Genomic DNA, 25,849 nt, shown 5'->3' on the forward strand with positions numbered 1-25,849 from the left:
GCTGAGGCCCCAGGGCAGCTTAGGCCTGGCTGGTGGTGGGAAGGCCTCAGGCCTGGCTGGTGGTGGCGCGCTGGGGCCCCCCAGGCCTAGTTAGTAGTGGTGCTGGGCTGGGCTCCGCTCAGGGAAGCTCAGGCCTGGCTGGTGGTGGTGGGCTGGGGCCCTCCAGGCCTGGTTGGTGATGGTGCCGGGCTGGTCTCAGCTCAGTGCAGCTCAGGCCTGGCTGGTGCAAAAAAAAATAAATACATTGGCAGATGGCTGGCTGGACACCCACTCACCTTGAGCTGCATTGAGTCTTTCCTCGGAGTTCCTCCTGCTGGCTGCTGCTGCTGGCGTCCGGACGTTTCCTGTGCTGTCCGTGGCTGTGGGTGCCTGTGTGGGTGTGAGTGCTGCCGGCTGGCTGGCTAGTCACTATCTAAGTGACACAGTCTGTCTTCGCCTCTTCGGCCGTCGGCGGGAACTTGCTGTAGCTGCCTGGGCAAGCGGGCGGGCCAGGCGAGAGGAGCGGCTGCAAGTGTCACATGACGCCGGACATCGTCACGTGACACAAATTTATACACCACCAACAACGTACACTTGTGGGCCGCTCTGCGTGGCTGCTAGCCAAAGCCAGCATGTATATGACCCGGCCGGGGCGGTGACTGACTGGCGGTCATACTGACAGAGTGACAGTCAGCGTTAGGCCCTCCTCCCACAGGCTCAGTCCAGACAGACAGTCCTCCTCCTCGTGTGAAGGAACTTGCGGCGGGGGGGCTTTAGGGGGGGCTGATAAGTCACCAGCTGGGGCTGAAGCCTGGGTAAGCCCCAGTGTGGCGCCGCCACTGTATACGGGAAGGTGGAGGGACAGAGGAGCAGCGCGTGTGTGTGCGGGGGGTGTTCAGGGGTAACTGTGCACACACCTCATTATTGGCTGTCGACATCCGTGTGTCTGTAGCTAAAATACCTAAAAAGAAACACCCCACCTAATGCCTAACTCCCCCCAAGTGCCTAAAACCACCCCGCCTAATCCTAAGCCAACCCCCCCCCCCCCCACCCCAGAAGTGCCTAAAATTAACCACCTACCTCCAGTGCTTAAAGAACCACTCCAACAAAAATGTAAGCAGTTAAAATCTGACAGAACCGACAGGTTTTTGACCTGTCCATCTCCTCATGCAAGATTCTCAGGCATTTTCTGAATAGCAGTTAAAAAGTCTAAGGGCCAGTTTCCACTAGGAGCAGTGCGATGCGGCTACATAGCTGCATCGCACCGCAGGTGTCCTGAAACACATGCACAGCAATGGAAGAGTTTCCACTGTGTACATGTGCAGAGCAGCGCAGAGCGAACCGTGAATCTGCAGCATGCTGCAGATTCTCGCACGGCCGCATCCGCCTGCAGCCGCGTCCCATCTCCACCATTGACTTCCGCATCTGGAGACGCGGAAGTGATGCAGCCGGCGGCGGAAGTGATGCGATGCGGCTAGCTAGCCTCATTCACATCATTTAGTAGTGGAATCCGGCACTAACTAATAAAATAGTGTGCAAGTGAGTAGGGAGGCTGGCTGGTATCTTACTATTTTGCCAGTTAAACCGCCGTTCAGGAAAAGAAAATCCTGAGAATCCCCCATGAGGAGATGGATGAGCCCAAAACCTGTCTTTTCTGTCAGATTTTAACTGCTTACTTTCTTTGCTGGAGTGGTCCTTTACAACTGCTAGGACAATCGGCTACAGCCATTAATTCCTATGTAGTAGCCGATCGACTACTTGCTGCATCGGGAGCCCAACTCGCCACTTGGGCATCTGATTACCATTATCTGTTTCAATAAGTTTTATTGAAGGTTTCAAATGGCAGTACAATAGCATTCAACATTTAAACATTTAAACAAGTGTAATGCAGCTTACTTATACAGTTATTGATAAAGGAGGTTGACGGTAGGATTATTCAAGGCACTCGTGTATTACAGGAGTTCAATATTAAGAGGTTAAAGTTTGAAGTTTTAGGATCAGCTGATAGCTTTTAAGGAGATACGAGAGAGGGTGTGGATATTTACCATCAGTTTAAAGAAGAATTGGCTGCAGGTGGGTGTATCCCAGTATGGTAGAGGAGTAACAGTGTTGGTACCTGGCTAGTACTGTATGTTTCCCAAGTAGGGTGGTGGATAAGATCGTCTGTGTCACCTTATAGGTTTAATTAGGAGGGTGAGGCCTATGTCTGAAGAGGAGTTAGATTCTTCAGTATATCATGTGTCGTTTCGCTGTTGGCAGTCATTATTATCATCCTGAAAGTTTGGATTGTCAGGCAGGTTGCTTGATTAATTTGTAGGCGTCTGTATCTTGGAAGTCATACCAAGTTGCCCAGAGGAGTGTGATTTTGTCGGCTTTATCTTGGGCTATTAAAATAGTTTCTTCTACTTCTTTGGTCCGCTCAACTCTCTGTATCCATTGAAGGATGGTTGGGATGGAGGGGGATTTCCACATAGATGGGATTAATGCTCTAGCAGCGTTAATCAAGTGAGGGATGGAAGTATTTTTATAGGCTTTCAAATGATCTGAGGAGGCATGAAGCAGGAAAATTTCGGGTAGAAATGGAAGTGATCCGCCTGATATTGTGTTTATAAGTTCATGAATTTTCCTCCAAAAGGGGCGAATTTTGGGGCATTCCCATGTTATGTGTTTTAAGTAGAGATGGGCCGAACGGTTCGCCGGCGAACGGTTCCCGGCGAACTTCGGTAGTTCGCGTTCGCCTCCCGCAGGCGAACGTTTCCGGAAGTTCGGTACGCCCCACAATGCACTATGAGGGTCAACTTTGACCCTCTACATCACAGTCAGCAGGCCCAGTGTAGCCAATTAGGCTACACTAGCCCCTGGAGCCCCACCCCCCTTATATAAGGCAGGCAGCGGCGGCCATTACGGCCACTCGTGTGCCTGCATTAGAGAGAGTAGGGCGAGCTGCTGTCTGTCTCTCATAGGGAAAGATTAGTTAGGCTTAGCTTTTCCTGGCTGCATACCTGTTTAGTGATCCTGCCACTGCATACCTGTTCTGTGAACCCACCCACCACTGCATACCTGTTCAGTGATCCTGCCACTGCATTCCTGTTCTGTGAACCCACCCACCACTGCATACCTGTTCAGTGATCCTGCCACTGCATACCTGTTCTGTGAACCCACCACTGCATACCTGTTCTGTGATCCTGCCACTGCATACCTGTTCTGTGAACCCACCCACCACTGCATACCTGTTCAGTGATCCTGCCACTGCATACCTGTTCTGTGAACCCACCCACCACTGCATACCTGTTCAGTGATCCTGCCACTGCATACCTGTTCTGTGAACCCACCACTGCATACCTGTTCTGTGATCCTGCCACTGCATATCTGTTCTGTGAACCCACCCACCACTGCATACCTGTTCAGTGATCCTGCCACTGCATACCTGTTCTGTGAACCCACCACTGCATACCTGTTCTGTGAACCCACCCACCACTGCATACCTGTTCAGTGATCCTGCCACTGCATACCTGTTCTGTGAACCCACCCACCACTGCATACCTGTTCAGTGATCCTGCCACTGCATACCTGTTCTGTGAACCCACCACTGCATACCTGTTCTGTGAACCCACCACTGCATACCTGTTCTGTTCAGTGGACCCGCCACTGCATACCTGTTCTGTTCAGTGAACAGTTTGGTGTGTCAGTGTGAAGCAGTACCTTAATTACGCTACCTGATTGATGTATACACATGCAAGATGTTTTAAAGCACTTTAGGCCTGTCATTTAGCATTCAATATGATTTCTGTCCTTAAAACGCTGCTTTGCGTCAAATCCAGATTTTTCCTGGGGACTTTTGGCGTATATCCCACTCCGTCATGCCCCCCTCCAGGTGTTAGACCCCTTGAAACATCTTTTCCATCACTTTTGTGGCCTAGCATAATTATTTTTTTTTTTCAAAGTTCGCATCCCCATTGAAGTCTATTGCGGTTCGCGAACTTTAACGCGAACCGAACCTTCCGCGGAAGTTCTAAAATCGGAGGTTCGGCCCAACTCTAGTTTTAAGTCTGCGTTATTTTGCTGGCATCTCCAACAAAGATTGGAAGAAGAAGGGAATATTTTCTGCAGTTTGCTGGGGTACGGTACCAAGATGTGAGGAATTTATAATTTTGTTCTTGTGCATAGGTGTTTAAGGTGGTTTTATGTGCTTTAAGGAAAAGTTGTTCCCATTGGTCATCGGTAAATTCTTTACCCAACATTTGGTGCCATTCTCTTTTGGAAAGGGAGAAGTTTTGTGGTGTCTACAGGGCTAAGAAGATTGTATAGCCATGACACTGTAAGGCGGTGTGGGCCTGGTGAGTTGCACTTTTGGTCAAAAAGGGTGCATGTTTTTTTGAGGGCGGGGGCAATTTCGCTGGATCTGAGAAAGTGTGAAAGTTGCCTGTATTTCCAGGTGGAAATTGGGGTGGGAGAAGTTAGAGGTTTAAGTAATTTGTGGTCCATTACTTGCGTTTGGCACACAAAGTCACTCAGGCATGGGGGGTGTGGGGGGATCCATCCCCTTAACTAGTTTTTATCTAGCCCCGGTGGGAAGTTGGGATTGTTTAGAATTGGAGTCATTGGGCCTGGCGAGTTAGATAGGGCAAAGTATTTACAGGAGACATTTAATGCTTTAATTGTTGCTTTGATGAGGGGGTGGTGGGTCCCTTTAATTTGTGATGCTAAGCCAGGATTCCAAGGGAAAGTTTTCAGGTCTGAACCTACAAAACTTTGTTCAAGTTTCACCCAATCTTTCTTCTCTGCGTGCGCTGACCAATCTATGATTCTAGAGAGTTGAGCGGCCAAGTGGTAGGTTTTAAAATTGGGGAGGCCAATGCCCCCATCTGGCTTTAAGCGTCTTAAGATGTTCACTGCCAGGCGTGATTTTCTCTTGGCCCAAATAAATTGATGAAGTTGTTTGTGGATCTCTTTGAAGAATGAGGAGGGTAGTTGTATGGGTATTGCCTGACTGATGTAGAGAAACTTAGGCAGGGCTGTCATCTTAGCTGCTGCTGCCCTCCCGAACCAGGACAAGGAGGTCAGACCATTCCAGTCTTCAAACAGTTTAGAGAGGTTCTGAGCCAATGGTGCGAAGTTTAAGTTGTAGAGCTTTTCCAGTTTATTTGGGAGTTTTATACCCAAATAGGTTAGTGACTCTGGTTCCCATCCAAAAGGGAACAGGTCTTTACACTTGTCTAAGGTGTGAGGGTTTAAGGTTAAGTTTAGAGCGCACGATTTGGAATAGTTGATTTTCAGGTTTGAGATATGGCCAAAGATGTTAAAGGCCACCATAAGGTTGCTAAGTGATGTTATGGGATCAGTTATAAAGAATAGTAGATCATCAGCAAATGCTGCAATCTTATATTCTCTATCGTTTATTGTGACACCTTTAATGTTGTTATTTGCTCTGACCATGTTCAGGAAGGGTTCCAGAGTCAGTATATATAGCAAGGGTGATAGTGGGCAGCCTTGCCGAGTTCCATTTTTTAACCGGAAAGGCTCTGAGAGGAATCCATTGGCTAGAACTCTGGCGTTTGGGTTGGAGTACATTAAATGCAGCCAGGTCATCATGGAGGGACCCAGTCCCAGGTTTGATAGGACTGCGAACATGTAGTCCCATGCCACTCTATCAAAGGCCTTCTCGGCATCCGTGGAGAGAAACATGCCCTCCACGGAATGCCGAGAAAGCCATGCGTGCACTCCAATTGCTTTGTACGTGTTGTCTCGTGCTTCCCTTCCCAAAACAAATCCCACTTGGTCAGTCCCCACTTTCTCTTGTACAGTTTCTTGCAGGCGTACGGCCAATATCCTTGCTAATATTTTTGCGTCTAAGTTCAGCAGGGATATTGGCCGGTAGCTTTGACAGAGGGTGGGGTCCTTGCCAGTTTTAGGAATAATTGTGATATGGGCTTCTAGAAATTGGCTAGAAGGGACAGTTCCAGGAGATAATTTATTAAAGGCTTTTATAAAAGCAGGAGCCAGAAGAGAGGAGTAGGTTTTATAATATTGTGAGGTTAAGCCATCAGGGCCAGGGCTTTTGCCTGATTTTTGGGATTTTACTGCAGCAAGAAATTCTAGGGGTGTGATTTCCTTGTCCAGCTCTTTAGCTATCTCTGGATCAATGGGAGAGAGTCCATAGTTTGATAAAAATTTGGCTATTTCAATATCCCGTCCTTCTGTAGTGGTATGGTTTGGGTTGAGGTTATAGAGTTGTGAATAGTAGGTGCAGAATGTCTTAGCTATATCTGAGAATGAGTAGTGCAGTTTACCAGTGTTGTCTTTAATTTTTTGTATTTGACGGGAGGCTTGTTTTTTCCGGAGGAGTCTGGCTAGTAGGGGGCCTGTTTTGTTAGCATATTCATAGAATAGCTTGGACTGTAACATGAATTTCCTCCTGCCCTCACTATGGAGTAAGTTTAGAAGTTCCTCTCTGAGATGGGTTAATTCATTCAACGTAGATTTTAGTAGGGTCTGTTTGTGTTGGTGCTCTAAATTCTGAATTTTGGTAATTAGCTGTAGATATCGTGTCTTTTTTTCTCTTTTCTTTCTGGCTCCTATTCTAATAAGTTCGCCTCTGATGACAGCCTTGTGTGCTTCCCATATTGTCAAGGGGCAGACTTCAGTATTGGAATTATCTTTAAAGTAGTTGGTGAGTGACTTGGTGACAGAGTCACGTGTTTCGTCATCAGTTAGAAGTTGAGGATTTAATCTCCAACGGAACTGTCCCTGTCTAGGTGTTGAGATCTTTAGGGTTAAAAAGATAGGGGCGTGATCCGAGATGTCAATATTGCCTATGGAGGCATCATGTACTATTTCAAGGTCAGACTGCGTTAGAAAGAGGTAATCTAGTCTGGAGTATCTTTGATTGGGGTTTGAAAAGTATGTATAGTCGCGTCCTTTAGGATGGAGAAGACGCCATGTGTCAGTCAGTGACAATTCTGTGAGCTTTATTTTGAGAGCACGTAGCGCTTTATAGGGAAGAATTGAGTGCCCTGTTGATGTGTCCATCAATGGCAAGAGCGAGACGTTTAGATCACCTCCAAGATTAGCATTATCATAGGCCCGCCAATCCCCTTACCCAAATGTCCTGATCTGAGTTGAGTTTTATTCCCATTAACAGAGTAATAAGGGTGAGAGTCTGTCAGATGTCAATGCAATCTGTGTTCCTTTTTGTTTTCTTATTCATGTGACAGTAGGATTAGGAAGTGAGGTTGCATTTACCCTCTTATGGAGAGATTGCTTGACTTCCTGTAGAGTCTCTGACACAGGAAGTGAGGGTAAATCCTAAGGGGAACCCAACAGAAGTCCTGTCTCTTCCTCACACCATCCAAAAATGAGAGTTTTATTTTCAAACATCATGTGACCTCCAGCAACCAGTGGAATTTACCTGACCTATCGTTATGTAGAGCTGGTTACTACTTGGAAGAGAATAGGATGGACTGCAATTCACCTAAAGCGGGAAAGTCTATGCTTATCCCCTACCCTCAACCCCACTCCTCCACCCATTACCAGACACAATGTAGTTAATTATAAGGGGATTTTTAGACAGAGATAGGAAATTTGGGTTCCCGAGGCACCAGGGAAGTTTGGGCACCGCCATGTTAATAGCTATGATTAGTGCATAAAACTGGAAATTAGCCAGAATTAACCCGCTATACTATTTGTAGCCTCAATTAGGTTAGGCATAGATAGGGGTGCAGATATCGGCAGGGATTGCGGTGGAAACTGAAGAATTGGCTAGGGTTAGGCATTGGTTTGGGGTTGTTGAGGGTCAAGCATCAGTTTGAGGGGGAGGGTCGGTTAGGGTTAAACATCAGTTTGGAGGTTAATTAGGGTAAGGCATTGGTTGGAAGAATTGGCTAGAGTTAGGCATTGGTAGGTGAGGTCGGTTAGGAATTAGTTGGGGGGGGGGGGTCAATTAGGGTTAAACATCAGTTTGGAGGTTGATTAGGGTTAGGCATTGGTTAGGGAAATTGGTTAGGGTTAGGCATTGGTTGTGGGGGTCGGTTAGGGTTAGGCATCAGTTAGGGGGATCGGTTAGGGTCAAGCATCACCTTGGAGGTTGGTTAGGGTTAGGCATTGGTTGGGGAAATTGGCTAGGTTTAGGCATTGGTTGGGGGGGGTCGGTTAGGGTTAGGCATCAGTTGGGGGGAGGATCGGTTAGGGTTAGTCATCCATATAGGGATGATTGAAGTGAGAATGGGGTCAGGCTAGGCTATAGTCAGATATTGGTAGTTTGGTAATTGGTATTGATAGTAGACTATCAGTAATTTCACCAATATTCTACTAGCGGCTATCTCAGGCAGCCAAATTTCCTTTTGCCTCAATGTCATGTAAGCCTTTGTAGACCCCCATCCATACTCCACGTGAACAGCCCTTCTTTTTACAGGTCAAGAGTCTATTGGAAAACACACCAGTGCATCTGATCAGAGGCGTATCTAGAGGGGTGCAGACATGGCTCCTGCCATGGGCGCCACAGCACCATGGGCGCCATGCCTGCCCCTGTGTTGTGGCACCATGCCTGATCCCATCACTCAGACCTCAAATCAGATTAATTCTGTTATCTGGGGAACATGGCTACTTAACTTACGTTTGTAGGGCGCACTTGGCTTAGTATTAGAAAAGAGGACAAAGAGGGAATAATTAGAGATATTTCCCAAAAAGTAACATCAGCAATATCCCAAGTCAAAAAACACAGGCAATCATAACACATGTACGTGAGATAGGATGCTGTATTTAGAGTGGTAGGGGGCTCTGATCAGGGGGAGGGGGGTTAGGGGCGCAATTTCAGTGTTTGCCATAGGCTCTATTTTACCCAGATACGCCCCTGCATCTGATGGCCTAGTTTCCCCATCAGCCAGCAGCGGCAGCAGATAGTGATTAATCAGTGGTTAATATGTGGGGGGTGGGGGAGTAGTGGGGCCCCTGTAGTGAAAGCTGAACTTTGTTCATAACTGCAGTGGGGCTGGGATTTGGCAGAGAGCGCATTTTTCCATTGTGAGGTGAGGCATTCGTCTGCAATGTGCTTTAAACAAGTCTCTGGGCGAGAGCCAATCAGATTGCTCTGTAGTTCAGATCTGTCAGGCCGCCATTCCAGTGACGGAACAGTTACAAGAACATCACAAGCACAGAGCTCAGCACAGACCTCTACAAGTGTCTGTAGTGTCATCAGAGGTTAGACAAGACACTGACAGCCAGATGACTTGTAGGATAATGTGCAGGAGTGGACGGCCCTCTCAACGCTGTACACAGCTACAGCCTATGTCAGTGCTATAGTAATAATGAGCCTGATTAGCTAAGATTTCCTAAGTCCATAGAATACTGAAGAACACAAGTCATACAACAAACTTAGCATGGCTTTGTTTTTTTCATTCTCAATTTAAAGAGGAACTCAAGCCAAAATAACCAAATGAATAAAATTGCATTTTTTTTTTACAATATTAATTTATAAATTATTTAGTTAGAGTTTTCTTTCAGGTCTCCCAGAATGCCTTGTTGGAGGGGGGGGGGGGGGGGATTCTGCATGATAAACAGCCTAGGCAAAGCCTCAATGGGTGGGCAGGGCCACATTATTATTTTTTATATAGCACCAGCATCTTCCGCAGCGCTGTGCAGAGTATATTGTCTTGTCACTAACTGTCCCTCAGAGGGGCTCACAATCTAATCCCTACCATAATCCTATGTCTATATCGTGTAGTGTATGTATCGTAGTCTAGGGCCAATTTTTAGGGGGAAGCCAATTAACTTATATGTATGTTTTTTGGGATGTGGGAGAAAACCTATGTGCCCAGAGGAAACCCATGCAGGCATTGGGAGAACATACAAACTCCATGTAGATGTTGACCTGGCTGGAATTCAAACCAGGTACCCAGCGCTGCAAGGCGAGAGCGCTAACCACTACGCCACCATGCTGCCACATACCAATAAACAGCAATATGTGGCTATAGGAAATGTTTCTGGTGGTGGAACCAGGATATTTAATTTAACAGTGGGTATCCTGAATAATTTACTGCATTTCTTGCATTTCGCTATAGGTTGTTAAAGGTCCTCTTTAAATGGCAGAGGTATGTAGTTCTCTCAATGGGTCTTCCCATAGCAAACCACAACTCAAATTCCTAAACAGTTAATGAAATAACAGTTATGATTTCAGTAACCTGCAGTGAGCAACCTCTGTAATACATCTATTTTGTCTTGGTTGTTATTAAAAACTTCTTACTGAAATAGGTTGCGTAGGCTGCACTTGTAGAATCACCAAGTTGCTAAAGCTACATACCCGCTAAATATTCCTCACCCAAAGATCTTTCATGGTGGTTTTGGGGAAAAGTCTAGAGCAGTGGTTCTTAACCTGTGTTTGATCGAATCTCAGGGCCCGTTTCCACTTGTGCCGCACGTGTCAGCGAGACGCGCGGCGGCACTTCTGGGCCTGCGGAAACGCAGGCAAATCCCAGAAGCCATGCCATGCACGGCTATGGGATTCGCAGCCTCCCGCGCGAAAACTGTGGGCAGTGTCGGCCGAATAGCTAGGGTAAGCAATTCGGCCGGGGGAGCGCCATAGTTTCCTATGGCAGTGTTTCCCCGCGCGATTTGCCTGCGGGGAAACACTGCGGATTCAAAGCGAAAACCGTTCCAGTGGATACATGCCCTCAGGGATTCAGTGAGTCAGTTTGTGTGTGTCCATTCCGTTCAGTAAATATTAAAGGAACACTATCGATTAACATGTTTTTTTAACCTGGGATTGAGAGAGTTCCTGAAGTGCTGGTAAATAATGATGTATATATTTCTCTTTCTTATCTCTTTTGTTTACTGTATTAAATTATTTTCACTCTTAACTGATAGCAAGTCTGCTCAAATCTGACGGCAGAGTGAACCATGGGGGAGGGGGAATTCCCTCACAGTGCATCTGTTAACCCTGTGTGTGAGAGAAAGCTCTCAGCAGCTGCCTGTGTCCTGTGTCTCTGACTGAAGTGTCTGTAAAGAGCAGCGGAATTGGAAATGTAACTTGTTGTAAACATTTGTAATTGTCTGTGACACTACAGCTTTTCATACTTTTTTTTTGCTTTCAGAGAAGAATACTTTGTAGTCTGAAATGCAAAAAAAAAAACCACTGTCTGTGCATTGAAGCAGACACCCCTTTTGCTAATGATTTGTTCTAATAGAGCTAAATCGTACACACAATGAATTAAAGCTTTTGTTTACACAGCTACTTAGACATTATCTGTACATTGTCATTATACAACACTTGGGTATTGATAGTGTTCCTTTAAGTTTTTGTTTGTTTTTGTGTTACATTGTTGGTTTATTGGTTTTGTTCCTTGAGCACAGTGAGTTTATGTGCAACTGATGTATGGTTCATTTTGCGCACTAGTAAAATATATACAGCAAAGTCCCCGTTATCCGGAACTCAGGCAACCGAAACTCTCAACTAACCGGCATGCCTGTGGGGATAACGGGACTGTTTTGGGGGGGTTTGCGGTGATTAAAATACTCTCCGAGCGTCCAGTGTGTTGCCATTGCCATATTCTACCCTTCCTGATGCTCCTAGCGGCTTTCCAGTGTCCTGGCGTGTCATGTGACCCGATGCGAGTTAGATGATACGCCGGGAGCCATACACGGAGGTCCTGGCAAAGCCGCTATGAGTAACAGGAAGGTTAGAATACTGCACTGGACGCTTGGTGAATATTTTATTTAGCACAGGGGGGAGGTTAGTGCTTTTTTGGCCTGTTACTCAAGCAACCAGCAAGCACATGTGTCCAGCACCAGGCGATCCCCGCCAGCACCAGATACCGGGGACTTTGCTGTATTCCTATGTTTTGATTTTTTTTTTAAATTCTCCCAACTACAAAGGGTTTGGGCTACGAAGGGTTTGGTAAATGCAAGTATGAAACTTCCTCCAACAAGGTTAAGAACCACTGATCTAGTGTCAACTGGGAGGGAGAAGGGGCCCCCAAAAAATAGGTGGTGGTAGATGAACGGTATATCTATATTATGTGACTAAAAATAGCAAAAAAATATAAATAATAAAAATGGCTTACCTCAAAGGAAGGGGCAAAGCCAATTTCAAATAAAAGGTTTATTATTCAGCAGACACTATCAATGATAACCCATTTCGCGGAACACAGACCGCTTCCTCAGATCAAATACAAAGCAGTGTCTTTATACTGTAGACAGTAAGTTTTGCCCCTTCCTTTGAGGTAATCCATTTTTATTATTTATATTTTTTTGCTATTTTTAGTCACATAATATAGATATACCGTTCATCCACCACCACCTATTTTTTGGGGCGCCTTCTCCCTCCCAGTTGTTATGTCACAGCCGCCCAGCTGCTTTGGGGGGTTAGTCTAGTGTTCAATTTCTGAACTATTGCTTTTTTTCTGGAGCGCGACCCACATATCTGATGACTAAAGAACCTGAGTGAGGACGGGATTTCCTCACCTGCCTTCATGCTGTGGTTGCTAGTCGTGCAACCCACACTTGTGAGTATTCTTTTGCTCTTTAAGACTTCATGTTCAGCACTTGACATACTACACCATAAGGGGCTCCTGGTTTCTCTGTGTTTTTTCCTGTTTTCCTAGGAAATCTGTTGAATCCCTTGGGATAACACACACCCCCTTTACTGATCTAGTGTGTACACAAGTGTCCCCAACACTGATAATTTCCTCTCCGTTGAAAAGTCAAGCTGGTAAATTGATGTCACCCCTCAGCTCGGAAGAATCTGATCATTCTTCACCCTCCTTTCTCTAAAAGGACAGAACAGACTTCTAGTCTCCTCTCTATGGTACCTCATCCCCTCTCCATAGAGTACCATAAAAACTATAAATAAAAGAGCTGATTCGCTAAAATTTGATAAAGTTACTCTGTGCTGTGCTGTGACAGGTGACGGCTCTGCTGTATTCTGGAATAGATATTTCACCCCTCCCTCAGTAAAAAGCCAGTTATCAGGAGACATCAGATCTAGGGTTCCATATGTCTCCTCATAGCATGTCTTCTCTCTATTCTTTATCCACAGAAGAAGGCCATTGATAAGCCTCACAAGACCCCATCCATCTGGGTGGCCATCTACAAGGCGTTTGGGCGTCCCATCCTCCTCAGCAGCACCTTCCGCTATCTGGCTGACCTGCTGGGCTTTGCTGGCCCTCTGTGTATCTCTGGGATAGTGCAGCACCTGGAGACCCCCAACCCAAACAAAACAGAGCAGGTGAGGTCATCCTCCGGTGCTACCAATCACACATACTGACTTTCTTATAACCAATACTAGATTCTTGGCTGTTGTGTATGCCCTCTGCCTTTCATAACAAGTAACTGAACCTGCACATCAGGTGACCTCACTATTGCCATGTTGGTGCCCACTACGGCCATATTGGCTATATGCTTGTTCCAGGTGTGACTCGGATAAGACTAAAGCAAGAGAATCATCATGACATCCGCAAAACTAGAATTTTTTAAAGTGAGGATCACCGATGGCAACTTAAATACTCTATACAGTGAAGCAAATATAAGAGCTTGCTTGCAGGAGCTTGTAGCTTCCAGCGGCCGCCCGCCATATTATCGTAATTGCTTTTGTTTACCGACTGGGACCTTTGATGTCCTTCTCCATACCTGTGTACATACACATGATGAGATAAACGTGTTTGTAAAGTCCCATTCCTGCATAGAACTAGGCTGTGTTCCCTTTTTTCTTTTGCCACCTGTACAGGTTAATAATTCAGGCATGTAAATGAAATTTTAATAAAGATTGCAATTAATCATTTGGGAGTGAGCATCCAACTCTTACATCATAGATTAGATATGGGGACCCAGTTATTTTATGCCAGAAATAAAACCACCAGGAGTTTTTGTGGTAGCATATATAGGGGGTGTCCTTCACTAAAAAAAACTGTAATGTGCCATTTTGCCCTTCAAAAATAGAATTCTATAATTAATTTCCAAGTATCACTGTATTTATGCATACATCTCAAAACTTCCCCACGGCTAGCGGGCACATCTTAGCAGGACCTCCTCTTTGCTACTGGGTACTTCTCAAGACTTCCCCATGCCAGGTGAGCACATCACAGCACCTCCCCGTGATTGCTGAGCACATCTCGGGACCATTTTTGGGCCCATCTTAGGATTTCCTCATGGCTGGTGGGCACATATCCAAATCTCCCCATGGCAGGTGAGCAAATCTCTGTCAGTCATGGGGACCTCCTCATGATGAGGTCTCAGGACTTTATCGTGGCTGGCAGGCGCATCTCTGGACCTCATGACTGGAAAACACATCTCTGGACCTCCTCATGGCTGGTGGGCACATCTCTGGACCCTCTCATGGATGGTGGGCACATCTCAGGGCCTCTTAAAGCACTAAGTCCCATAAGCCTAATGTTCACAGCTTTGCTCTTTGGTGTCATATCATTACATAAGGATGAGATAGAAGATCTTCACACATTCTCGACCCTGCTGTATCATTTTTATCACGTGTGAGCAGAAGAGAACAAAACTGTTATTTTGAATAAGGAGAATGAAATACCAACGTAATGAAAATAACGTAGACTGTAATACACAGTATACATAATTAATATGTTAATGTTTCATAAGTAAAAAAGTAAAAATGTTTCATAAGTAAAAAAAAGTTTCATAAATCAAAAATAAATAAATGTAAGACCGTAAAATAGAGTGACTAAAATACATATAAAACACAACGAATGACACACCACACAGACTAGGGATAAAGATGGCAAAGAAAGACTTATGAAGAAGGATGGGTAATGGGGGAGGGTTGGAGCTGTGCCAGAAATCCCCCCAGCCTGATACCATAATATCCTCTGATTCCTAACCAATGAAAGTACATCGTTCATATCCTAATAATAGTCAATTTTATTCCCAGTCATGCAGGATGTCCTCTGATGAACTTAGTGTCCTCCTACACAGGTCATTATAACTGACTGGAGGCCATAAGCACATACGTAATTTCTGCTTGCTTTTTCTTCCTCTATACACTCAGCAGCTCATGTATTTTTATACATATGGTGTGTATAAATTTCCATAATGAGGTCACTGTAGGCGAGCGAGGAGTGAAAGTTGCTGCTGTATACCATTTCCACTTACCACTAGACAACGACTCCATAGGATGATAGGATGGAATGGACTCTGTAAAAGCAATTATCAATTCTGTCCATCTAAATAGATAAACCTTTCTAGTAAGCGTGGGAGGATGTTTACAATACAGTGAAACCTTGGTTTGCGAACATAATTAGTTCCGCAAGAATGCTTATAATCCAAAACAAATTTCACCATCAGAATTAATGGAAAACCAGGTGATTTGCTCCACAGTCAAAAAATTGTCATAGTAAAATAGTATGAGATAAAAATGTAAACAAGATGTTCACTATAACTAACAGAATCATTGCCATCTGTTGGCTTGCCCCAACATCATTTATATACCTGAATTCTTAACCCTTACTCAGAAAAAAATTAAAATGTAGTTCTATGCAGGAATGGAACTGTGCATTCACATGCTTTTCTCATCAAGTCACAGTTCAGGTATCCTTTCACTGCATGGAAGGCTCTTTTTCATCTCTTTTTCTGTTGTTTTTTTCGCAGGATCTTCCAAATAATGCCTTTGTTAGCGTCTACTTCCTCTCTTCCAAGGGCTTCCTGGAGGATTATTTTGTTTTGGCTGTTTTGTTATTTCTGGCCTTAATTCTGCAAAGGACATTCCTGCAGGCCTCTTACTATGTCACCATAGAGACGGGGGTCAATCTACGTGGAGCATTACTGGTGAGTATTAACCTGTGCCCAGGATTGCCAGTACACATTGACCTGTATTGAATGTTATGGGTCAGTATAACCCCACACAGAGGACTTTTGGGCAGCATCAATCTCTGTGGAGCGCTGCTGCCTAGTGTCTCACTTCCTGTGGCTATGCGATGCACATGCTCCATCACAAAATAACACTTTAAAACACAACCTCAACCAGCCCATGTACTGTGATGTGGAATAACGTTGAGTGAACTACAGAAGAACCAATACTATAATTACAGGGAAGATACTATATATTTGGGGCGTACACTGCATTCTTCTCTTGTATCTGGAACACTTCCTGTTCATATGAATAAAGGGTGACCAGATGGGTTTGGCTAAAAGGAATACACAGACAGTCAACAAGGAGGACAAAAATGACCAAAAACATTTTCTAACACCATGGTCACCACACATGACATTTTATTTTTGTCTTCTTTTTGTCCTGCCTCAAAACAGATATTTAATTTTTGTATCCATCAGAAAACTGGCATTTTCTCTTTCAGCTTAGAGAGGAACTTCAGCCTAAACAAACACACTGTCATTAAGTTACATTAGTTATGTTAATTAAAATAGATAGGTAATACCCACCTTACCCACCCTGTTTTAAAAGAAGAGGCAAATGTTTGGGATTTGATGGGGGCTGCCATCTTTGTCATGGGGGCAGCCATCTTTTTGGTTGAAAGGAGGCGACGGGGAGCATGAGACACAGTTCAAACTGTCCTGTGTCCTGATCACCCCTCCCAGCTGCGTGCGCTAGGCTTCAAATCTCACATTTTAAATTTGAATAAATGTTTTTTTGCACCAAAACAGCAGAATGAGAACAACAACATCAGAAATCCCATCATGCTTTGCAAAGCATTAGGGGAAAAATGCCCGGGCAGTTTTCCTCTGAGCAGCTAAATATGAGGCTTTGGTAAGAAAAACAAAGTTCTGATGCTGTGACACTGTTAAAGAAACACCAAGCCTTTTCAGTGCTGCTAAATAGATTTTTAGTTCACTTTAAGACTTTTCTGTTTCTTTTGAATATTATATTTTACGAAAACGTATTAGTTATTACTTAATTTCGACAATCATACGCTAAACGCTGTCAGTTGTGGTGTCGGGGGAAGAGCTATAATATAAAACCATGTGGCTGAATTGAGAGTGGCTGAAGGAAATTTGAGTATATATCATATGTAATTAATCAAAAACGATCATCTCTGTATGTAATTCTGTCAAAGGAGGACATTTTAACACATTTTTGGAATGCGTGAAGGTCAGAGAAAACCATGTTAAGGCCTCTTGCACACTGCAAGTGATTCCGATTCAGATTCCGCTTTTTAATCAGTTTTTACATCCGATTCAGATTCCGATTTGCAGTTTGCTCCCTGCACACTGCAAATCGGAATCTGAATCGGATGTAAAAACTGATTAAAAAGCAGAATCTGAATCGGAATCACTTGCAGTGTGCAAGAGGCCTAAAAAAGATGATATGTCCCCCTTTTGGAGCATGTTTGTTCACCCTATATACACAGGAAGTGCAGTCAATGATGAGATGAGGGATGCATTAATGGATCCCAAGATATGTTTTTATTAATGAGCCTCAACCCAGAAATGTTATTTCAGTCTATAGGCCCGCACACACACGCTAGATGGATGTTGCCTGAAGGGGATCAGGACCCAATCCCTCAGACAACATTGTTGGTCCAAGGCTGTACAGAGGTGTAGTCAACCTACAGGTGCTGATGTGATGTTATGCAGCGGGTGGGGCGGCCGGTTAGAACAAAGCTATCGTCTCTCGCTCAACCGAATTTGCAACCTGGGGGATCGCTGGCTGATCACATGCTGCTGTACACATGCTGAGTTATGGTCAGAGGCGGTCGTTATCGGCCGCCTTAGTCGACTTTAATCTAACGTGTATGGAGAGTGGAGAGGTAAATCACCTAAATGTTATTACTATCTCTCAGAGACTCCTGAGCTCCCAGCTTTGCAAATTAGCATCACCTATTACCAGCATCACCCTTCTCCCTACTGAATGTTCAGACAAACATAAATATTTGTCCATCTACAACATTATTCATGTATTGCACAATGTTGTGCCTCCCATTGCTCGTAGTATCATCCCATAGTGAGCCACACATATGGGCCGATATTGTCACCCTTACCTACATGTGATTAGATTTCTGTATGTTTTGAGCATAGGTGGCAGCCCATTCGCAAATAGATTAGTGGCACTGAAGTCCTCATGTCCCTTCAGAAATAATCTGCCCATATGCAAGTGTTTTATGTAGTTCTTTGTGTTTGATCATCAGGGATCCCCATCACACACCTTGGCAGACACTGACTGCAGTGGCTGGATAGCGTATGGGTTAAGGCTCTGCCTCTATAGGGAACCTGGGTCCAATTCGCGGCCCCTGTTCCTGTTCAGCAAGCCAGCATCTATTCAGTGAGGAGTTGGGCTAAACTTCCTAACACTGCTACTGCCTACTGAGCGCAACCTGAGTGTCTGCAGCTCAAGTGCTTTGAGTCCGCCAGGAGAAAAGTGCAATATTTGTCTTGTCTTGTCTACATTAATACCTTATTGGCTAATTCCACCATCATGTCTTCCAGGCCATGATCTACAACAAGATTCTAAAGCTGTCCACCTCTAACATGTCGATGGGTGAGATGACCCTAGGCCAGATTAACAACCTAGTGGCCATCGAGACCAACCAACTGATGTGGTTCCTGTTCCTGTGTCCCAATCTCTGGGCGATGCCAGTGCAGGTACAGCCCACAAGTAAGGGCATCACCATAATACAAGTATAACCCCAGCCTTGGCTCCTCACTTCTGTAAAACATGAATTAACTGAGACATCACCATCAGCTGACCACTCATGAATCTCTCATCTTCTTTCAGATCATCATGGGAGTCATCCTCTTGTACAAGTTGCTGGGAGTTAGCGCATTGGTGGGGGCTGCTGTAATTGTGCTGCTTGCTCCGGTTCAGTATTTCATTGCAACAAAGCTTGCAGACATCCAAAAGAATACACTGGTAAGTCGGGAAGCATATAGGCGGTTGAGGTACCTTATAGACACCCTTGAAGCAAAACCAAAGTCTTTTCACTCAAATTAAGGGCTGGGTTCTGGGGGATACAAAGACCTTCCAGAAAAGATAGGAAAAACACAAAGACACCGGAAGCCCCTCATGATGTAGAATGTTAGGGTGACCTCTCTGACTAATAAGTCTATAGAATCCTACCCAGATTTTTTGTGGAGTAAATCTTGGACATGGAAACAGAGCATGGTAGTCCAGAAAGTACTTCCAGTTTCAGTCGGATACTTTACTCGGCAACACCTTTGGATATTCCACCCGGTTTTGCATAACAGAATCTCTAAACTTTGATTTGATACTGTACTTGCCTGTTGTGTGTGGTTGACGGACTGTAACTCATTTCCTTACTAATATAGTGAGATTACTTGGACAGTTATACAGTCGTGTGGTGGATACCATTTATACAGTCAGGTCGTAGATACGAGTTATACAGTTGTGTGGTGGATACCAGTTATACAGTTGTGTGGTAGATACCAGTTATACAGTCGTGTGGTAGATACCAGTTATACAGTCGTGTGGTGGATACCACACTTTGGTGCCGCTAAAGGATTGTTTGTGTCTGGGTAGCACGGTGTGTAGGCCATTTTTAACCATGTCTGATGTAACCTGTTTTTACAAATTTTTTCATTAAACGACAACTATAGTGAGGAGTATATGGAGGCTTCCATATTTATTTTCTTTTTAAGCAATACCAGTTGCCTGGCAGTCCTGCTGGTCTATTTAGCTGCAGTGGTGTCTGAATCAGACCAGAAACAACCATGCGGCTAATCTTGTCAGATCTGACAATGTCAGAAACACCTGATCTGCTGCATGCTTGTTCAGGGTCTATGGCTAAAAGTATTGGAGGCAGAGGATCACCAGGATTGCAAGGCAACTAGTATTGCTTAAAAGAAAGTAAATATGGCAGCCTACATATACCTCTCACTACAGTTGTCCTTAACATTTTGATAACCTATTGGAACTCACATTGAGCATTTTGATGGTTTGATTGGAACATACACCTCCTCCGTTTCCCTTAGACATCTATCTATACTTACTATTATAAAGATAATCCTAAAGAGAAGTTAGTCCAGTTAAACTGTTTTAATACTCCCAAAGTTAACCCTGCTTTATCTAATTAGATGATTCAAGAGACTATTAAACATTCCTCTTGTAATAAAAAGTCATAATTACTCTTTCTCTTTCCTTACTCTTTCCTTAAGGGACATCCGAGACCAAAAAAAATGATGCGTAATGGAGTACATACTCTTGTTACTAATGGCATCCTTTGGCAGGATGCACCCCCCCCCCCCCCACCCACACACACACACACACACACACCTCCTTTTGTCCATTATAAGTTCCATCAGTAGGCCCTGACTAGTACTAGTCAGGACCTTTGAACAGGAAGTAATGTCCCTCCCGCATGCATAGTTGCCTTCCCATAGTCATAAGCAAGTGCTAGGCAGAAGAAGAGCCACCAAGAGCATGGACAGCGCTGTCATTGTGACATTAGGGAGGCTACAGCGCATTCTCGAGGGACATTACTTCCGGTTCAAAGGTACTAGTTAGGGCCTACTAACGGGACTTATAATGGACCAGAGGAGGTGTGAAGGGCAGAGCCTGCCAAAGGATGCCATTAGTAACAAAAGTATGTACTCCATTACGCATCATTTTTTTGGGTCTCGGATGTACTCCATTACACATCATTTTTATTTAATGTCCTTTAAAGTCCCTCCTGAGCCTTGGGTGCGCTGGCTTCCAGTACGTAGGCCCACCCCAATGCAGAAGAGTGCCATGGCACTTTCTCTATGCGAGGTAGAGAGAGCCACAGAATAGTCTCTTTAAGTCCTAAGACTAGTGTTTACCTTCAATGAAATGGGAAGGTTCAGAAAGTGGTCATCTCTCATCCTTGGACACGAGTGCCTCAATTCTGGTAGCTATATGCGGTAAATATTTTTTTGTAGGTAAAATACCTCATGTGGTATTTTCCTTTTTAGCCATTCTGAAAGATTTTTCAGCATTTCCAAACATGCGGTAAAACGTGCGGTAAATGCATAAAGTGCGGTAAAACGTGCGGTAAATGCATAAAGTGCGGTAAAACGTGCAGAATTTCAGCGGTAAGCATGCAGTAAATAAATAATAGTAATTTTTAATTGTCTTCCATAAGTTAGGATAGTCTTTGGAAGATGTTTTGGTTTTTTTTTGAGGGGGGAAGATGTATTTGATTATGTAGCGACCTATGTAAAGTATATTTATAAGCGGCGCTACACTGGGGCTTGCCCAGGCTTCAGCCCCAGCTGGCAACTTGCTAGCCCCTCTTAAAGCCCCCCCCCCCCCCGCTGGCCGTGGCCACCGCAAGTCTGTTAGCCAGCCGCGCTAATAAGGGATGCGGGAGCCTGCTTTATTCCTCCCTCCCTCCCTCCTCCCTTCCTCTGAATGCCCCCACCTGCTGTGAATGTCCCCCCCCCCCCCCGTAGGCAGTGTGTGCGGACGGAGCAGAGCGGAGCGGTAGGTCCTCTTTACAGCAATTCATGCTCACCGGCAACTAGTCTCCTGCTTCCTGTGACGTCATGGTAAACAGGAAGCAAGAGACTAGTTGCCGGTGAGCATGGATTGCGGTAAGAGGACCTACCGCACCGCTCTGCTCCGCACACACTGCCTACGAGGGGGGGGGGGGGACATTCACAGCAGGTGGGGGCATTCATAGGAAGGGAGGAGGGAGGGAGGAATAAAGCGGGCTCCCGAATCCCTTATTAGCGCGGCTGGCGCCTCGATCATTTTCTTCCTGTCTTCTCTCCCCAGGGCAATCTCCTCACACACAGGGGCACCTTCCTCCCCACCCACGGGCATTCTCCCCCCTCCACTGACGACCCCCCTACCCACTGGCACCCTCTTCCCCACCCACTGGCACCCTCCTCCTACCCACTGAGACTATCCTCCTACCCACTGGCACCTTTCTCCCCCACCCAGTGTCACCCTCCTTTCCACCCACAGGTACCCTCCTCCCCACCCACTGGCACCCTCCTTCTACCCACTGACACCCTCCTCCTACCCACTGGCACCCTCCTCCCCACCCAGTGGCACCCTCCTCCCCACCCACAGGTACCCTCCTCCCCAGCCACTGGCACCCTCTTCCCCACCCACTGGCACCCTCCTCCTACCCACTGAGACTATCCTCCTACCCACTGGCACCTTTCTCCTCCACCTAGTGTCACCCTCCTTTCCACCCACAGGTACCCTCCTCCCCACCCACTGGCACCCTCCTTCTACCCACTGACACCCTCCTCCTACCCACTGGCACCCTCCTCCCCACCCAGTGGCACCCTCCTCCCCACCCACAGGTACCCTCCTCCCCACCCAATGTACCCCCAGCCCACCACCACCAGCCAGGCCTGAGCTGACCTGGGGCCCCCAGCCCACCACCACCAGCCAGGCCTGAGCCCTTCCACCCAGCCCACCACCACCAGCCAGGCCTGAGCTGCCCTGGGGCCCCCAGCCCACCACCACCAGCCAGGCCTGAGCTGCCCTGGGGCCCCCAGTCCACCACCACCAGCCAGGCCTGAGCTGCCCTGGGGCCCCCAGCCCACCACCACTAGCCAGGCCTGAGCTTCCCTGGGACCCCAGCCCACCAGCCACGCAGGCATGAGGCCTCCAGCCCACCACCAGTCAGGCTTGAGGTGCCCTGGGGCCCCCAGCCCACCACCACCACCAGCCTGACTACATATACTGGGGACAGCTATACGCCTGGCTACATATACTGGGGACATCTATACACCTGGCTACCTATGCTGGGGACACTGTCTGTCTGTCATTATGTGCATTTACTGGTGAAAAGTTGTCCCTTATGTGCATTTACTGCGGAAACGCAGTCTGTCATTATGTGAATTGACTGGTGAAAAGCTGTCTCTTATGTGCATTTACTGGGGAAATGCTGTCTGTCATTATGTGCATTAACTGGTGAAAAGCTGTCCCTTATGTGCATTTACTGCGGAAACGCAGTCTGTCATTATGTGAATTAACTGGTGAAAAGCTGTCTCTTATGTGCATTTACTGGGGAAATGCTGTCTGTCATTATGTGCATGAACTGGTGAAAAGTTGTCCCTTATGTGCATTTACTGCGGAAACGCAGTCTGTCATTATGTGCATTAACTGGTGAAAAGCTGTCCCTTATGTGCATTTACTGCGGAAACGCAGTCCGATATTATGTGAATTAACTGGTGAAAAGCTGTCTCTTATGTGCATTTAATGGGGAAACTGTCTGTCATTACACGCATTAACTGGTGAAAAGCAGGCTCTTATGTGCATTTAATGGGGAAACTGTCTGTCATTACGTGCATTAACTGGTGAAAAGCAGGCTCTTATTTGCATTTACTGCGGAAACGCAGTCTGTCATTACGTGCATTAACTGGTGAAAAGCTGTCCCTTTATGTGCATTTACTGCAGAAACGCAGTCTGTCATTATGTGCATTAACTGGTGAAAAGCTGTCTCTTATGTGCATTTAATGTGGAAACGCTGTCTGTCATTACGTGCATTAACTGCTGAAAAGCTGATTCTTATGTGCATTTACTGGTGAAAGGCTACCTGTCATTATGTGCGTTTACTTCATTTTTTTTTCATGTAACTACGTTAGCTGGTACAACTACATTACAGTTAGCCCCGCCCACATGACATCATGACCACGCCCAAATTTTCGCCGCGGCACGCTTTGCGCGCCGCAAATTCCCCCCCCCCCCCCCAAGCCCAGGCTGCCAGCCCTCGTGCCCCCTTTGAGCCCCCCCAAAAATCTGAAGCTGGAGCCGCCACTGCATCACTTATAAAAAAAAATCCAGTAAATATTTGGAGTTTTATTCTCTACTCTTCTTTTCTATTACACAGCCTGAATAGGAACTCCACTAAAAACTGCAAAATGCACACAAATTGACTTTACCTCCAAGTACAGGCAGGTCTTAAACTGATCGGTAAATTATGTGCTTACATGCCCCGTAATTTCCATGAGAATAGCTATTTTCGGTAAAATCAATGCAAATGACCTCATGAATTACTTCATAATTTACCGCATGAGGTAAAACATGACTAAAACCTACCAGAATTGCTAAATGTTATTACCTCATGAGGTAAATTACCGTACACGAGGTAATTTGTTTGAAAACCCTACCAGAATTGAGGCCAATGGGCCTGATTTACAAACCTCCTGTAGTATTACCAACAGTTTTTTGAATCAGGCCCAACGGCCGCTATTAATATCTCCCAGGAGATAATTTCCCATCTTCTCTACAAAATAACCAGCACCTTTCAATTGGATAAGGTCAAGAAGTAATATCAAACTTATTTTGAGTATTTCTTTGCTTGCTGGGAGCTTAGAGGATATTTTATGAATAATGTGCGAAAACCTCTCCCGTGGCCGTGGGGAAAACTTAAAGGGAAAGTTATTTGAATATGGAGCTATGAATCTGATTCCTTTGCTGCTGTGATACTTATATTGTATTTCTGTGAATCTCCTATGTGGGAAGGATTACTCCACTGAGAGGCTGAAGAAAACAAATGAGATCCTGAAGGGAATAAAGCTGCTGAAGCTGTACGCCTGGGAGAACATCTTCTGCACGAGTGTGGAAGAGACACGCATGAAGGAACTCAGCAGCCTCAAAACCTTCGCCCTTCACACCTCCCTCTCTAGTGAGTGACCGGTGCTTTTCATCGTGGGGTGCATGGTTCATAACTGGGCTGCAGTTTTCATTTCATTTGATGCTCCCATTGTAAGGAGACCATATATGATCTGTTTATTTGTGATGGCTGCCAACTAGGTGAGTGGCCCTCTGCCTCACAGAGGGGACAGTCCAGGGCGTAGGTGTTAGTACTCTGCTGGTGAGTTGGGCGAGGGGTTAGCCAAATGAAAGCTCACCCTGCTGCAGACCAGATCCATGGCAGTGTTAATTACTATTCCCCCTTCGTAGCAACTCAAAGGGAAAAATAATTTAAGGTTTGGCGGTAGCCAAAACCCTGATTTGCGTGGGGTGGGCACTATAGTATTAGTGCTATAATGGCGTCCAGTACAGTTCAGGCGGCAAGCACCGAAACAACCTGCTTCACAGTCCAGTTAGGAAATGAAGGGTGTCCGTTGGATGAAATTCAGGTGACAAACCTCAGGGACCGGGATAGAAAAAAAACCCTAGAGAGAACATCAGGAGCACCAAATAGTGTAGTATTTTCAGGCAATGGGATATACCTGCAGCAACAGGGTGAGCCGCTATTCGAATCCTGTACCCAAGTGACTGGGCGCACAAGTAAATACAGTGCTCACTCAAGATCAGGGCCAACATGGTTCTCACAACCCAGCAGGCAGAGCCAGGAAAATCAGACAGGATCAGGACTGGCCTCCCAGGTTCAGCATTCGGTGGGTTGGGGGATGGCTTAAAGAGGAATTCCAGTAAAAATAATGTAATAAAAAAAAAGTGTTTCATTTTTACAATAATTATGTATAAATGATTTAGTCAGTGTTTGCCCATTGTAAAATGTTTTAAATTCCTGCTTTAAATTCTGACATTTATCACATGCTGACATTTTTACTGCTGGCAGGTAGTGTCGCTGGAAGTAGCTGCTGCTTGCTTTTTTGGCAGTTGGAAACAGCTGTAAACGGCTATTTCCCACAATACAACAAGGTTCACAGACAGGAAACTGCCAGGACCGTGGTCCTCACAGTTTCCTGGGAGGGGGGAAGGTTCACCGCAATATCAGCCATACAGAGCCCCCTGATGATCCATTTGTGAAAAGGAAACATTTCTCATGGGAAAGGGGGTATCAGCTACTGATTGGGATGAAGTTCATTTCTTGGTCGTGGTTTCTCTTTAGATGATAGATTGCTTTTGCCCTACATTTCTGCTTAGAGTGATATTTAAAGAGAACCCAAGGTGGGGTTCTGACAATGCTATCTGCACACAGAGGCTGGGTCTGCTTATATTGCCCAGCCTCTGTTGCTATCTAAATCACCCCTAAGTTCCCCCTGCACTCTGCTGTCCCCC

General features: G+C 45.6%; 1 protein-coding gene across 7 annotated transcripts in view; it reads left to right on the forward strand.

Annotated features, from left to right (window-relative positions):
* The window catches only part of ABCC9 (ATP binding cassette subfamily C member 9), a 195,735-nt gene that overhangs the window by 43,991 nt on the left and 125,895 nt on the right, over positions 1 to 25,849 (forward strand). For all 7 annotated transcript variants that reach the window (XM_068277946.1, XM_068277950.1, XM_068277948.1 and 4 more), the window contains 5 exons: positions 13,007 to 13,195; positions 15,577 to 15,753; positions 18,367 to 18,522; positions 18,656 to 18,790; positions 24,344 to 24,506. In XM_068277946.1, coding sequence (XP_068134047.1) covers positions 13,007 to 13,195; positions 15,577 to 15,753; positions 18,367 to 18,522; positions 18,656 to 18,790; positions 24,344 to 24,506 — 820 coding nt within the window. The remainder of the gene's footprint in view (positions 1 to 13,006; positions 13,196 to 15,576; positions 15,754 to 18,366; positions 18,523 to 18,655; positions 18,791 to 24,343; positions 24,507 to 25,849) is intronic.

This window comes from Hyperolius riggenbachi, chromosome 3, assembly GCF_040937935.1.
Source record: "Hyperolius riggenbachi isolate aHypRig1 chromosome 3, aHypRig1.pri, whole genome shotgun sequence".
Taxonomy (NCBI): domain Eukaryota; kingdom Metazoa; phylum Chordata; class Amphibia; order Anura; family Hyperoliidae; genus Hyperolius; species Hyperolius riggenbachi.